The 15,000-nt window shown below is 32.0% G+C and overlaps 12 protein-coding genes and 1 non-coding gene across 13 annotated transcripts in view; 10 read left to right on the top strand and 3 right to left on the bottom strand. All coding sequences in view use genetic code 11, as the record gives it.

The window, feature by feature from the left end:
- Window positions 1-3,672, top strand: part of ycf1 (photosystem I assembly protein Ycf1) — a 5,517-nt gene extending 1,845 nt beyond the window's left edge. The window contains exon 1 of the mRNA in view: window positions 1-3,672. This exon is cut by the window's left edge and continues 1,845 nt beyond it. Coding sequence (YP_007507170.1) covers window positions 1-3,672 — 3,672 coding nt within the window.
- Window positions 3,673-4,097: 425 nt separating this feature from the next.
- On the top strand, window positions 4,098-4,370 carry rps15 (ribosomal protein S15). The gene has a single exon. The coding sequence runs from the start codon at window positions 4,098-4,100 to the stop codon at window positions 4,368-4,370; it is 273 nt and encodes a 90-aa protein (YP_007507169.1).
- A 99-nt stretch (window positions 4,371-4,469) lies between these two features.
- On the top strand, window positions 4,470-5,651 carry ndhH (NADH dehydrogenase subunit 7). Its single transcript has one exon. The coding sequence runs from the start codon at window positions 4,470-4,472 to the stop codon at window positions 5,649-5,651; it is 1,182 nt and encodes a 393-aa protein (YP_007507168.1).
- A 1-nt stretch (window position 5,652) lies between these two features.
- On the top strand, window positions 5,653-7,729 carry ndhA (NADH dehydrogenase subunit 1). The gene is made up of 2 exons: window positions 5,653-6,205; window positions 7,191-7,729. Exons 1-2 carry the CDS (start codon window positions 5,653-5,655, stop codon window positions 7,727-7,729), a joined length of 1,092 nt encoding a protein of 363 aa, YP_007507167.1.
- An 80-nt stretch (window positions 7,730-7,809) lies between these two features.
- ndhI (NADH dehydrogenase subunit I) lies at window positions 7,810-8,316 on the top strand. The gene has a single exon. The coding sequence runs from the start codon at window positions 7,810-7,812 to the stop codon at window positions 8,314-8,316; it is 507 nt and encodes a 168-aa protein (YP_007507166.1).
- Window positions 8,317-8,691: 375 nt separating this feature from the next.
- ndhG (NADH dehydrogenase subunit 6) lies at window positions 8,692-9,222 on the top strand. Its single transcript has one exon. The coding sequence runs from the start codon at window positions 8,692-8,694 to the stop codon at window positions 9,220-9,222; it is 531 nt and encodes a 176-aa protein (YP_007507165.1).
- Window positions 9,223-9,437: 215 nt separating this feature from the next.
- ndhE (NADH dehydrogenase subunit 4L) lies at window positions 9,438-9,743 on the top strand. The gene has a single exon. It carries the CDS (start codon window positions 9,438-9,440, stop codon window positions 9,741-9,743), a length of 306 nt encoding a protein of 101 aa, YP_007507164.1.
- Window positions 9,744-9,993: 250 nt separating this feature from the next.
- psaC (photosystem I subunit VII) lies at window positions 9,994-10,239 on the top strand. The gene has a single exon. The coding sequence runs from the start codon at window positions 9,994-9,996 to the stop codon at window positions 10,237-10,239; it is 246 nt and encodes an 81-aa protein (YP_007507163.1).
- A 109-nt stretch (window positions 10,240-10,348) lies between these two features.
- Window positions 10,349-11,878, top strand: ndhD (NADH dehydrogenase subunit 4). The gene has a single exon. It carries the CDS (start codon window positions 10,349-10,351, stop codon window positions 11,876-11,878), a length of 1,530 nt encoding a protein of 509 aa, YP_007507162.1.
- Window positions 11,879-12,121: 243 nt separating this feature from the next.
- Window positions 12,122-13,099, bottom strand: ccsA (cytochrome c biogenesis protein). The gene has a single exon. It carries the CDS (start codon window positions 13,097-13,099, stop codon window positions 12,122-12,124), a length of 978 nt encoding a protein of 325 aa, YP_007507161.1.
- A 92-nt stretch (window positions 13,100-13,191) lies between these two features.
- trnL-UAG lies at window positions 13,192-13,271 on the bottom strand. Its single transcript has one exon. It is a non-coding gene; the product is annotated as a tRNA-Leu (tRNA).
- Window positions 13,272-13,960: 689 nt separating this feature from the next.
- Window positions 13,961-14,131, bottom strand: rpl32 (ribosomal protein L32). Its single transcript has one exon. The coding sequence runs from the start codon at window positions 14,129-14,131 to the stop codon at window positions 13,961-13,963; it is 171 nt and encodes a 56-aa protein (YP_007507160.1).
- A 450-nt stretch (window positions 14,132-14,581) lies between these two features.
- The window catches only part of ndhF (NADH dehydrogenase subunit 5), a 2,217-nt gene continuing 1,798 nt past the window's right edge, over window positions 14,582-15,000 (top strand). The window contains exon 1 of the mRNA in view: window positions 14,582-15,000. This exon is cut by the window's right edge and continues 1,798 nt beyond it. Coding sequence (YP_007507159.1) covers window positions 14,582-15,000 — 419 coding nt within the window.

Below are 15,000 nucleotides of genomic sequence, written 5' to 3'. Positions count from 1 at the left end.
AAAATTAGCAGAAAATCGATTAGAATAAAAGAAATCAGTAAAGAAATACCCCGATGGTCATACAAATTAATTACCGATTTAGAACAACAATCAGGAGAATATCAAGAAGACGTACCAATAGATCATCAAATTCGTTCAAGAAAGGGCAAACGTGTAGTAATTTTTACTGTTAACAGGGAGAATAGTGATTCTAATATTACGGATACTAATATGCCCGATGAAATCGACGAAGTGGCTTTGATACGTTATTCACAACAATCAGACTTTCGGCGGAATATAATCAAAGGTTCTATGCGAGCTCAAAGACGTAAAATAGTTATTTCAGAATTGTTTCAAGCAAATGTGCATTCCCTCCTTTTTTTTGAAAGACTACAAAAATTCCCTCTTTTTTCTTTTGATATCTCCGGATTGATTAAACTTTTTTTTCGAAATTGGGTGGGTAAGGGAGAAGCATTCAAAACGGTAGAGTATACAAAAGAACAAACAAAAAGAGAAGAAAAAAAAGCAAAGAACAAAAGAAAGGAAAAAGTTCGAATAGAGATAGCAGAGGCCTGGGATAGCATTCCACTTGCGCAAGTAATAAGAGGTTGTATGTTACTAACTCAATCTATTTTTAGAAAAAGTATTCTATTACCTTTATTAATAATTACAAAAAATATTGGCCGTATACTCCTATTCGAACTTCCTGAATGGGCTGAGGATTTCCAGGAATGGAATAGAGAGGTACATCTTAAATGTACCTATAATGGGGTTCCATTATCCGAAACAGAATTTCCAAAAAATTGGTTGACAGATGGTATTCAGATAAAAATATTGTTTCCGTTCTGTCTGAAACCTTGGCGCAAATCCAAACTACGATCCTCGCAGAAAGATCTAATGAAAAAGAAAAAAGAAAAAGATGATTTTTGTTTTTTAACAATTTGGGGAATGGAAGCAGAACTTCCTTTTGGTCCGCCCCGAAAACGTCCTTCTTTTTTTAAACCCATTTTTAAGGAATTCAAAAAACAAATTGAAAAATTAAAAAAGAAGTATTTGCGAGTTCTAACAGTTTTCAAAGAAAAAACCAAATTACTTCCAAAGGTTTCAAAAGAAATCAAAAAATGGGTTTTCGGAGGTATTTTTTTTATTAAAAAAATAATAAAAGAACTTTCAAAAGTAAATCCAATTCTATTGTTTAGATTAAGAGAAGTATATAAATCGAACGAACTTAAAGAAGAAAAAGATTCCACGATAAGCAATGAGATAATTCACGAATCATTTAGTCAAATTGCATCTCCGAGTTGGACAAATTCTCCATTGACAGAAAAAAAAACGAAAGATGTCACTGATAGAACAAGTACAATCCGAAATCAACTAGAAAAAATCTCAAAAGAGAAAAAAAAAGTAACTCCAAGAATAAAAAATCTTAGTCCTAACAAAACAAATTCTAATGCTAAAAGATTTGAAAAATGGCAAATATTAAAAAGAAGAAATGCTCGATTAATCTGTAAATTACCCTCCCTTTTAAAAATTTTCATTGAAAAAATCTATACAGATATATTTGTATCTATCATTAATATTCCCAGAATAAATACAGAATTTTTTCTTAAATTAACAAAAAAATTTATTGATAAATTTATTTACAATAATGAAAGAAAACAAGCAACAATTAATACAAAAAAGAAAACTCCAATTTCGTTTATTTCGGCTATAAAAAAGCCACTTGATAAGATTCGAAATATTAAAGAAACTTCACGTATTTTTTATGACTTATCCTACATGTCACAAGCATATGTATTTTACAAATTATCACAAATAAAAATTAGTAACTCGGTAAGATCTGTTGTTCAATATCAAAATCAAAGAATACCCCCTTTTCTTAAGTCTAAAATAAAGGATTCTTTTGAAAGACAAGGAATGGATCATTCGAAATTAGCAAATAAGAAACTTCCGCGCTATGAAACTAATAAATGGAAAAACTGGTTAAAAGGGCATTTTCAATACCATTTATCTCAGATCAGATGGTCGAAATTAATACCAGAAAAATGGCGAAATAGAGTTCGCCAGCGTTGTATAGCCAAAAAGGCAAATTTTAGCAAGCAGCATTCATATGAAAAAGACCTGTTAGTTGGTTCCAAAAAAAAATCTGAAGTATATTTATTATCTACTGAAAAAGATAATTTTCGAAAATACTATAGATATAATCTTTTATCATATAAATTTATTAATTATGAAAATAAACCGGAATGCTTTTTTTATAGACCTCCCTTTCAAGGAAATAAGAAGCAAGAAATTTCTTATACTTATAACAGGTCTAAAACAAACCTTTTTGATATACGGAGGAACATCCCTATTCCAAATGATCTAGGGCAGGTTGATATTCCATATATGGAAAAACCAGCTGATAGAAAATATTTTGCTTGGAAAATTTTCAATTTTTATCTTAGACAAAAAGTCGATATTGAGGCCTGGATCCTAATTGATACCAATAGATATCAAAATGCGCACATTCGTACTAACAACTCTCAAATAATTTCTAAAAAAACTATTTTATATCTTATGATTCCAGAAACCAATTCACAAAATTCCCACAAAGGGTTTTTTGATTGGATGGGAATGAATGAAAAAAGGCTAAAGGGTCCTATATCGGATCTGGAGTTTTGGCTCTTCCCAGAATTTGTGTTACTTTATAAAGCATATAAAATGAAACCTTGGTTTATACCAAGCAAATTACTTCTTTTAAATTTAAATAGCAGTAAAAATATAAATATTAATGAAAAGAAAAAGATAAATTTGTTGATAGCATCGAATAAAAAGCATCGAAATGAAGAAGAACCCATAAGCCAAGGAGATCGCGGATCTGTTTTCTCACAACAAAAAGATATTGAAGAAAATTATGCAAGCTCGGACATGAAAAAGGGGAAAAGAAAAAACCAATACAAAAGCAATACAGAAGCAGAACTCGATTTCTTCCTGAAACATTATTTGCTTTTTCAATTGAGATGGGACGCAACTTTGAATCAAAGAATGATCAATAATATCAAGATCTATTGTCTCCTGCTTAGACTGATAGATCCAAGAAAAATTACTATATCCTCCATTCAAAAGAGAGAAATGAGTTTGGATATAATGTTGATTCAAAAGAATTTGACTCTCTCAGAGTTGATGAAGAAAGGAGTATTGATTGTACAACCACTTCGTCTGTCTGGCAAAAAAGACGGACAATTTATTATGTACCAAACCATAGGTATTTCGTTGCTTCATAAGAGTAAGCATCAAATTAATCAAAAATATCAAGAGCAAAGATATGTTTCTAAGAAAAATTTGGATGAAACTATTTTACCACATCAAAGAATAACCGCAAATAGAGACAAAAAGCATTTTTATTTACTTGTTCCGGAAAATATTTTATCGTTTAAACGTCGTAGAAAAGTGAGAATTCTAATTTGTTTCAATTCAAAGAATATAAATTCTATAGATAGAAATCTAGTATTTTGGAATGAAAAGAACGTAACAAACAGCATCCAAGTTTCACATGACAATATTAATAGAGAGAAAAATAAATTAATGAAATTAAAGCTCTTTCTTTGGCCTAATTATCGATTAGAAGATTTAGCTTGTATGAATCGTTATTGGTTTGATACCAATAATGGCAGTCGTTTCAGTATGTTAAGAATACATCTGTATCCGTGATTGAAATTCTGTGAATAATACACTTTTTCTATATATCCTAGATCCTATTTCTATATACCCTAGAATAGAAAATAGAATTTCTAGGGTATATGAAAGTAAACAAATAGACAGATCATGCGCTTTTCTTATCTCACATCTCATTCGAGTATCCAATATGAAATGACTTTGACTAATATCTCAATTAAATCTCGAAATGAATTAACAGAAACTTCTGAATTTTAGGTCTAAATTTTTCGATGCGAAAATGTACCACTCGTTTTCTATTCCTATCTAAATAGAATTTCAAATTTGATTGATTGGTCTGAATTCAGAAAATTAGGAGTTATTTGCATTAAATTATTGTATATACCACATAAAAACTAATAGCATTATTATTACTGATCGGTAAAATCCATATCTGGACAAGGAAAAAGGAGCATTTTTTTATGGTAAAAAATTCAGTAATTTCGATTATTTCTCAAAAAGAAAACGAAGAAAATAAAGGGTCTGTTGAATTTCAAGTATTCAGTTTCACCACGAAGATAAGGAGACTTACTTCACATTTGGAATTGCACAAAAAAGACTTTTCATCTCAGAGAGGTTTGCGCAAAATTTTGGGAAAACGTCAACGACTACTAGCCTATTTGTCAAAAAGAAGGAGAGGACGCTATAAAGAATTAATTGATGAGTTGGATATTCGAGAAATAAAAACGCGTTAATTTGAAGCACGATACCATTTGATGAGCTTAGTCATTTAAATTTGAATGAACTTCTTTTTACTTTCAGAAATGCATGGAAGACTGACTCGGGAAAAACTTATGATTACACCAATTACAAGAAATGACCTTATGATAGTGAATATGGGGCCTCACCACCCATCAATGCATGGTGTTCTTCGACTGATCGTTACTCTCGATGGTGAAGATGTTATTGACTGTGAACCTATATTAGGTTATTTACATAGAGGAATGGAGAAAATTGCGGAAAATCGAACAATTATACAATATTTGCCTTATGTAACACGTTGGGATTATTTAGCTACCATGTTTACAGAAGCAATAACTGTAAATGGACCTGAACAGCTAGGCAATATTCAAGTACCTAAAAGGGCTAGCTATATTAGAGCTATTATGCTGGAGTTGAGTCGTATCGCTTCCCATTTGTTATGGCTTGGCCCTTTTATGGCAGATATTGGGGCACAGACCCCCTTTTTCTATATTTTTCGAGAACGAGAATTGATATATGACCTATTCGAGGCTGCTACCGGTATGCGCATGATGCATAATTATTTTCGTATCGGAGGGGTCGCTGCTGATCTACCTTATGGATGGGTAGATAAATGTTTGGATTTTTGCGATTATTTTTTAACTGGGGTTGCTGAATATCAAAAGCTTATTACCCGAAATCCTATTTTTTTAGAACGAGTGGAAGGCGTAGGTATTATTGGCGGAGAAGAAGCACTAAATTGGGGTTTATCGGGGCCAATGCTACGAGCTTCCGGAATACAATGGGATCTTCGTAAAGTTGATCGTTATGAGTGTTATGACGAATTTGATTGGGAGATTCAATGGCAAAAAGAAGGGGATTCATTAGCTCGTTATTTAGTACGAATTAGTGAAATGACAGAATCCATAAAAATAATCCAACAAGCCTTGGAAGGAATTCCAGGGGGGCCGTATGAGAATTTAGAAAGCCGGCGCTTTGATAGAATAAAAGACCCTGAATGGAATGATTTTGAATATCGATTTATTAGTAAAAAGCCTTCTCCCACTTTTGAATTGTCCAAGCAAGAACTTTATGTAAGAGTCGAAGCACCAAAAGGAGAATTGGGAATTTTTCTGATCGGAGATCAGAGTGTTTTTCCTTGGCGATGGAAAATCCGACCGCCGGGGTTTATCAACTTGCAAATTCTTCCGCAGTTAGTTAAAAGAATGAAATTGGCTGATATTATGACGATACTAGGTAGTATAGATATCATTATGGGAGAAGTTGATCGTTGAAATGATAATTGATATAATAGAAATAGAAGCTATCCATTCTTTTTCCAGATTGGAATCCTTAAAAGAATTTTATGGAATCATAGGGATGCTTGTCCCTATTTTCATTCTTGTATTAGGAATCACACTGGGTGTTCTAGTAATTGTTTGGTTAGAAAGAGAAATATCCGCAGGGATACAGCAACGTATTGGACCCGAATACGCGGGGCCTTTGGGAATTCTTCAAGCTTTAGCCGACGGTACAAAACTACTTTTCAAAGAAAATATTCTTCCATCTAGAGGAGATACTCGTTTATTCAGTATTGGTCCATCCATAGCAGTCATATCCATTTTACTAAGTTATTCAATAATTCCCTTTAGTTGTCGCTTTATTCTAGCTGATCTTAGTATTGGTGTTTTTTTATGGATCGCCATTTCAAGTCTTGCTCCCGTTGGATTGCTTATGTCAGGATATGGATCAAATAATAAATATTCCTTTTTAGGTGGATTAAGGGCTGCTGCTCAATCAATTAGTTATGAAATACCATTAACTCTATGTGTATTATCAATATCTCTACGTGTGATTCGGTGAGACATAAAAATTCCCCCATTTCTTTTCTTTCTAACAAGTAAAGTCAAATGATTTGACTATCGATTTTTTTATTCATCATTGAGTTGATGAATTAAACCAGATAGTTCTATGAGTGAAATAAAACGGCTTACAAACTTGCTGTTAAAAGAATGAAATCTCATTTCCTACGTACAAGAATAAGAATTAAGTGAAAGTAAACATAAGCAGTCAAGGCTGTTTACCCCAAGATTGGCTGATGACTTGAAGCGGGTTTAAAAGATCAATTGTATGGGTTTTTTCTATACTATTACCATAGCATAGATGTATTATCCTAATGAAAGATTAAAAAAACGAGTGGATGGTTAGGAAGACCAAGATACACAAAGGATTAGTAATGGAGATTCTGAAAATTATCCAATAGGATATTTTTGTTATAGAAAAATAATTCGAATTGGGGCTTTAAGTTGGTAGAAATTCTTAAGAAGTACTCCCCACGATTTCGACCCAGAGTATGTTCCTGTCCACCGATTAAGTAAATAACTATCAAAACGAAGAAATCTTTTACTTTTGATAATGCGAATAATACCTCTTTTCTGAGAAAGGAGAATAGGAACGAAATCCAATTCTTGTTATGCAATGCCTAAATTCTTTTTCGTAATCGAAAACGAGAAGTTGAAATATCTATGGGATATTCCTCTAAAAAGTATTTTTTCTCATTCAAGGATAAGTTTTTAATCAAAAAAGAAAAATGAAAATTCTTAAAATATGAGATCAATTCAGAAGCACTTTTTTATTATAATTATAAATATAGCAGACAGAATTCCATTAGTCTAATTCTAGGCCTTAGGATAAGAGTTTTATTCTCTATCGATCCTACCAATTTGAAAGGTTCTTAGATTGATTTGTGACCTATGAGGAGCCGTATGAGGTGAAAATCTCATGTACGGTTCTGTAATAGCGATGAAAGCAGTGATGTTATTGTCGACTATGATTATCTAACAGTTTAAGTACAGTTGATATAGTTGAAACACAATCCAAATATGGTTTTTGGGGATGGAATTTGTGGCGTCAACCTATAGGGTTTATCATTTTTCTAATTTCTTCTCTAGCCGAGTGTGAGAGATTACCTTTTGATTTACCAGAAGCAGAAGAAGAATTAGTAGCTGGTTATCAAACCGAATATTCAGGTATAAAATTTGGCTTATTTTATGTTGCTTCGTATCTAAATCTACTAATTTCTTCATTATTTGTAACAGTTCTTTACTTGGGGGGGTGGAATCTTTCTATTCCAAACCTATTTGATCCTGAGTTATTTGACATAAATCAAAGAGGGAAGGTTTTTGGAACAATAATCGGTATCTTTATTACACTGGCTAAAACTTATTTGTTCTTATTCATTTCTATTGCAACAAGATGGACTTTACCAAGACTGAGAATGGACCAACTATTAAATCTTGGATGGAAATTTCTTTTACCTATTTCTTTGGGTAATCTATTATTAACGACTTCGTTCCAACTTCTTTCACTGTAAAGGAATAGAATATTCTATTCTTCATAACTTGTCTCAAACAAGAGAAATAAACGAGTAAATTTATTTATAGATATTCCGACATGTTCCCTATGCTAACTCGGTTCTTGAACTCTGGTCAACAAACAATACGAGCTGCCAGGTACATTGGTCAAGGTTTCGTGATTACCTTGTCCCATGCAAATCGTTTACCTGTAACTATTCAATACCCCTACGAAAAATTGATTACATCAGAACGTTTCCGAGGCCGAATCCACTTTGAATTTGATAAATGCATTGCTTGTGAAGTATGTGTTCGTGTATGTCCTATAGATTTACCCGTTGTAGATTGGAAATTGCAAATGGATATTCGAAAGAAACGATTACTTAATTACAGTATTGATTTTGGAATTTGTATATTTTGTGGTAATTGTGTTGAGTATTGTCCAACAAATTGTTTATCAATGTCCGAAGAATATGAGCTTTCTACTTATAATCGTCATGAATTGAATTATAATCAAATTGCTTTAGGTCGGTTACCGGTCTCAATAATTGAAGATTACACAATTCGAACAATTTCTTCGAATTTACCTCAACTCAACAATGTATAAAACTCTCGCTTTACAAAACATTTATAAATTCAAAAAAAAAAAGCTTTTGAAATTTTTTGGAGTTAAAGGGATCAGGTTTTTGCTTGGTGAATACAGAAGAACGGTTAGTTGGTGAGGGTCGTGGCTTGATTTTCATTTAAAATGACTTTCTATTCGAATAATGTAATAATATAAAATATAAAGATAAAGTTTTAACCTTTGCTTTCGAAACAAAAAAAAAGAAGTCCTGTATTTACATCAATCCAAATCATCCCGATTCATTCAAATTCAATTAAATTAATATGTATATGTTAAAAAAAAAAAAAAGGATAACTTCTTTTTTCCTGGTCAGGTCAACAAAGACATGAAATATTTCGATTTTTTTGATAAAATCAAATGGATTTACCCGGACCAATACACGATTTTCTTTTAGTCTTTCTAGGATCGGGTCTTATATTAGGAAGTCTGGCAGTAGTATTACTTCCGAATCCAATTTATTCGGCCTTTTCGTTGGGATTGGTTCTTTTTTGTATATCCTTATTCTATATTCTATCGAACTCCTATTTTGTAGCTGCTGCGCAGCTCCTTATTTATGTAGGAGCTATAAATGTTTTAATAATTTTTGCTGTGATGTTTATGAATGGTTCAGAATATTACAAAGATTTTCACCTTTGGACCGTTGGGGATGGGGTTACTTCAATGATTTGTACAAGTCTTTTTATTTCACTAATTACTACTATTCCAGATACGGCCTGGTATGGGATCAGCTGGACTACAAAATCAAATCATATTTTAGAACAAGATTTGATAAGTAATAGCCAACAAATTGGAATTCATTTAGCAACGGATTTTTTTCTTCCATTTGAACTCATTTCAATAATCCTTTTAGTCGCTTTAATAGGTGCTATTTCTATAGCTCGTCAATAAGAAATCAACAAGTAATTCAAATCGAATTAACTAACACAAAAGCTATAATTTGTTAATTTGAATTACTTTTTTTTTTAATCGAATAGAAAGGCTTTCGTTTTATATCGATCTATTACCAATCGATTTTCCTGTTTCATATTTGTTATTTGTTAGAATCGAGTCTATTCAATTATTGTTCAGATTAAAACGAATCAAAATTGATAAGGAGTTGATTAATGATGCTCGAACATATACTTGTTTTGAGTGCCTATTTATTTTCTGTTGGTATCTATGGATTGATCACAAGTCGAAATATGGTTAGAGCCCTTATGTGCCTTGAACTTCTATTAAATTCAGTTAATATAAATTTTGTAACATTTTCTGATATTTTTGATAATCGTCAATTAAGAGGAGACATTTTTTCCATTTTTGTTATAACTATTGCAGCCGCTGAAGCAGCTATTGGACCGGCTATTGTTTCATCAATTTATCGTAACAAAAAATCAACTCGTATTAACCAATCAAACTTGTTGAATAAATAGTATTCATTGTACCGGTGTAAAATTGAATATTTAGAAATAAGTTCAAATTAATAGGTTTGAGACCTGTAAGGTATGATTGTGGTTGCAAAAACACAAGAAATCAAAGTATTTTGGTCCTTTTTGATAAAGAAATTTGGAAGAAAATTGATTATGATCACTCATTGATTCGTCCGGTATCTAACTTATAGGATTCATTTATAAGTTAGTTTACTAGATCGAAAATTTATGACGTTCAAAATGGATAGATCCAATGTCACATTCAGTAAAGATTTATGATACATGTATAGGATGTACCCAATGTGTCCGGGCGTGCCCCACCGATGTATTAGAAATGATACCTTGGGATGGATGTAAAGCTAAACAAATCGCTTCTGCCCCAAGGACCGAAGACTGCGTTGGTTGTAAGAGGTGTGAATCCGCGTGTCCAACGGATTTTTTGAGTGTTCGGGTTTATTTATGGCATGAAACAACTCGCAGTATGGGTCTAGCTTATTGATACATTCTTATTGATACATTCCATAAAACTCTACTTGAATCCATTTTTCTTTTTTTTTTTACCGACAAAATCCGTGCTCAAAATCAAATTCAATTGAGCACGGATTTTTATGGCCCAAGCGTATCTTGTCTTTACCACGAACCATTTTCCTTGTTTAACAATAATTGTGGTTTTGCCAATATTTGCAGGTTGCTTAATTTTTTTTCTTCCACATAGGGGAAATAGAGTAATACGTTGGTATACTATATGTATGTGTATTTTAGAGCTTCTTCTAACGACTTATGCATTTTGCTATCATTTTCAATCAGACGACCCATTAATCCAACTAATAGAGGATTATAAATGGATCCTTTTTTTGGATTTTCATTGGAGATTAGGAATAGATGGACTCTCGATAGGACCCATTTTACTAACGGGATTCATCACTACTTTAGCTACTTTAGCGGCTTGGCCAGTGACTCGAGATTCTCGATTATTTCATTTCCTGATGTTAGCAATGTACAGTGGACAAATAGGATTATTTTCTTCTCGAGATCTTTTACTTTTTTTTCTCATGTGGGAGTTAGAATTAATTCCCGTTTATCTACTTGTATCCATGTGGGGAGGAAAAAAACGCCTGTATTCGGCTACAAAATTTATTTTGTACACGGCAGGGGGTTCTATTTTTCTTTTAATGGGAGTTCTGGGTGTCGGTTTATATAGTTCTACTGAACCAACATTAAATTTTGAAATATTGGCTAATCAGTCCTATCCCGCGGCCTTGGAAATATTATTTTATAGTGGATTTTTTCTTGCTTTTGCTGTCAAATTACCAATCATACCCCTACATACATGGTTACCAGATACCCACGGAGAAGCGCATTATAGTACTTGTATGCTTCTAGCCGGAATCTTATTAAAAATGGGAGCGTATGGATTAGTTCGGATCAATATGGAATTTTTTCCTCATGCTCATTCTCTATTTTCTCCTTGGTTGATAATAGTGGGCGCAATGCAAATAATCTATGCAGCTTCAACATCTCTGGGTCAACGGAATTTAAAAAAAAGAATAGCCTATTCCTCTGTATCTCATATGGGTTTTATAATTATAGGAATTGGTTCTATCACGGATATGGGGCTCAACGGAGCCCTTTTACAAATAATCTCTCATGGATTTATCGGTGCTGCACTTTTTTTCTTGGCCGGAACAACTTATGATAGAATACGTCTTCTTTATCTTGATGAAATGGGTGGAATAGCTATCCCAATGCCAAAAATGTTCACGATGTTCAGTAGTTTTTCGATGGCCTCCCTCGCATTACCAGGTATGAGTGGTTTTGTTGCCGAATTAATAGTATTTTTTGGATTAGTTACTAGTCCAAAATTTCTTTTAATGACAAAAATCCCAATTACTTTTGTAATGGCAATTGGAATGATATTAACCCCTATTTATTTATTATCTATGTTACGCCAGATGTTCTATGGATACAAGATATTTAACGGCCCAAACTCTTATTTTTTTGATTCTGGGCCGCGAGAATTATTTCTTTCAATATCTATTTTTTTACCCGTACTCGGTATTGGTATATACCCAGATTTCGTTCTTTCACTATCAGTTGAAAAGGTTGAAGTTATCCTATCTAATTCTTTTTATAGATAGTTTTTTTATTGATAAAAAAATGAAAAAACGATCTTATCGTTTCCAAAGAGGTTCGTTGTACAATGAAAAAAAAAGAAGGCTTTTTCTTCTCTTGTGTTAAGTAAAAAAAAAATAAATTTGAACTAGAACTGGCGAGAGTGCCGCGAATCAAAGTCACGGGGCTCTCGCTAGTTCACACAAAATGATATTCATATGTGTTGTATGCTTTTCTATTCCTATTCGTAAGTAGTAAGCTTTTTGAATTTAATTAGATGTTAATGTAAATGAACCATAACTATGTAACCCTATTCCTAATAGATTTACTCCAAAATAGCATATCCAAATTATAAGAAACCCAATAAACGCTACAATTGCTGAATTTGTACCCTTCCATTTTATATTTGTTTGAGTATGTAAATAAATTGCAAATATGATCCAAGTAATAAAGGCCCAAGTTTCTTTTGGGTCCCAACTCCAATAGGATCCCCATGCTTCGTTAGCCCATACTGCTCCAGAAAGAATTCCTATCGTTAAAAAGAGAAATCCTAGACTAATAACCCGATAACTCCAATAATCCAATTGTTGAATCAATTGCGACTTATAATAATTTATTGGAAAAAAAAAAGAAGTTTTTTGTAAAACATTTTTTCCTTTTCCTTCATTCATGTATTTGACTTTACCAAGTAAAAATGACTCATTTAAATTTAATAAACGATTATTCGTAGAAAAAAATCTTCTATTTTTTCTAACTGTAATGACTAGAAGTGATACTGATAATAATGATCCACATAAAAGGGCTACATATCCTAATATCATCATACTTACATGCATTATTAACCACTCGGACTGAAGAGCGGGTACTAATATTGTGGATTCGTGTATTTCAGTTAAAAGACCTGAGGTAGCAAATCCCTGGGAAAAAATAACACTTGGGCGAATTATTGTGTTTAGAATATTTTTTTCTTTTTTGAAATATGGAACGATATAAATAAAAGAAAAACTCCATGAAAGGAAGATTAACGATTCATATAAATCACTTAGTGGAAAATGTTTTGAATAAATCCAACGAGAAATTAATAATCCTGTTATACACAAAAAGATCATTATCATGCCCTTTTCGGATGAATCATATAGTTTTACGATTTCATCGACAAAAAAAGTTATCAAATGAATTGTAATTAGAATTGAAACAGTCGCAAAAGAAATATGAGTTAATATATGCTCTAAAGTTGAAAATATCATAAAAAAAAGTTCCTTAATTATAAAATCGAAATCCGAAATTGAATTCATTATTATTCATTATAGGATCTATTTTCTTTTTTTAGGACATGTCATGCCGCCACTCGGACTCGAACCGAGATGCTCTAGCACTGCTTCCTAAGAGCAGCGTGTCTACCAATTTCACCATAGCGGCTTGTCTTGACCCTATAATAGCCTATGAATAAGAAATCGTCTAGATTTAAGAATGCAATATTTTGTTGGAAAGATTCAAATTTCTTCAAATATGTACTTGAAGGTTCATTGTTTTAGTTTTATTGTGGGTTTTAGACTTGGAACTCTTGTAAAAGCAGCAAGTTTTACTATGCATTAAGCCCCCCCAAAAAAACATTTTTTAAAATTTACCGTTTTTGAGTTATTTGATTTTAATTTCAAAAAGTACAACCCAAAAATCTGTTTTATGAATGAACCAAAAAAGATTTTAGATTATTCAAAATTCACACCCATTTATCCAGAATATTTTCATTAAGTGTTTTTGCGTGAATTGATGGGGAGAGATATATGGGCTCTATATAAGAATTTATAGAAATTAAAAAGTAAGAAAGTTGTGCAAAAAATATTTATAGTACAAATAGATTGATGGGAAAAAAAGACTCCCGTCCTGGCAAGAAAATATACGAAAATTTAAATCAAGTATCTTGTGTTTTTTTTTGTTAAAAAAACTTTGTTTGAATTCGGTCAAAGTAACCAGAAGAATTCCATTTCCCATTGATTAATTTACCAGGAAATGGAATTGGGGAATTTTTTTTTGAAACGGAAGCGTTCCATTTTTGAGTCAGGTCGATTTATATTGTTCTAAGGTTTTCCGCTTTATTTCTTAATAACTTATTTTTTGATTTTATTTGTCTGTCGCACAAAAAAACTTTTTGAAGTCCCGGTAGAAAGAGATTTCCCTAAAGAAAATGCTTTTAACGCCGCCCAATAGCCTTTCCTTTTCCAAAAATTTTTACGAATACGCTTTTTTGATGCAGAAGTACGTTTTTTTGGAACTGCCATTTAAATAAAATGAAGAGATTACTCATTCGTATAGCTGGATGTGAAAGACATCTATTGTTCAAAAAAAATCTGCGCTTTTCTAGATAATTTTTTTTTCTAAAATTCTAAAAGAATAGACTGTGAACGATATGGTAAAATCGCATAAAATTTTTCTAAAAAAAAAAAAAATATTTTGAGTAACTTGTCCAAATTTGACTTGAATTTTCAAACTAGAAGGAGACTCATAATTAATCTTTGTCTTTCATATGATTTGACCAATTGGAACTTCTTGATTTGAATATTTGCAATATTTACAAGAAGTTTAGAAAGAATAAGTAAAAAGAAATAAAAAAAATATTTTTATATTTAAGTTAGTGCATATTTTCATTTTTTTATTGACTCCTTTCAAAAGAAGTAAAATCCGATAAATCGGAAACAATTAATTATGTAATTATGAATTTCAATTTTCTTATGCAACAAACATATCAATATGGGTGGATTTTACCTTTCGTTCCACTTCCAGTTCCTATGTTAATAGGAGTGGGCCTTCTTCTTTTTCCGACAGCAACAAAAAATCTTCGTCGTATGTGGGCTTTTCCAAGTATTTTATTGTTAAGTATAGTCATGATTTTTTCAACTAATCTGTCTATTCAGCAAGTAAATAGCAGTTCTATCCACCAATATGTATGGTCTTGGACACTCGATAATGATTTTTCTTTAGAATTCGGCTGCTTGATCGATCCACTTACTTCTATTATGTCAATGTTAATCACTACTGTTGGAATCATGGTTCTTATTTATAGTGATAATTATATGGCTCACGATCAAGGATACTTGAGATTTTTTGCTTATATGAGTTTTTTCAGTACTTCCATGGTAGGATTAGTTAC

The sequence above is a fragment of the chloroplast genome of Salvia miltiorrhiza (assembly GCF_028751815.1).
Source record: "Salvia miltiorrhiza chloroplast, complete genome".
In the NCBI taxonomy this organism is placed as follows: Eukaryota; Viridiplantae; Streptophyta; class Magnoliopsida; order Lamiales; family Lamiaceae; genus Salvia; species Salvia miltiorrhiza.
Note: the sequence above shows the minus strand (reverse complement) of the source record. Positions and strands in the feature narration are given on the sequence as shown.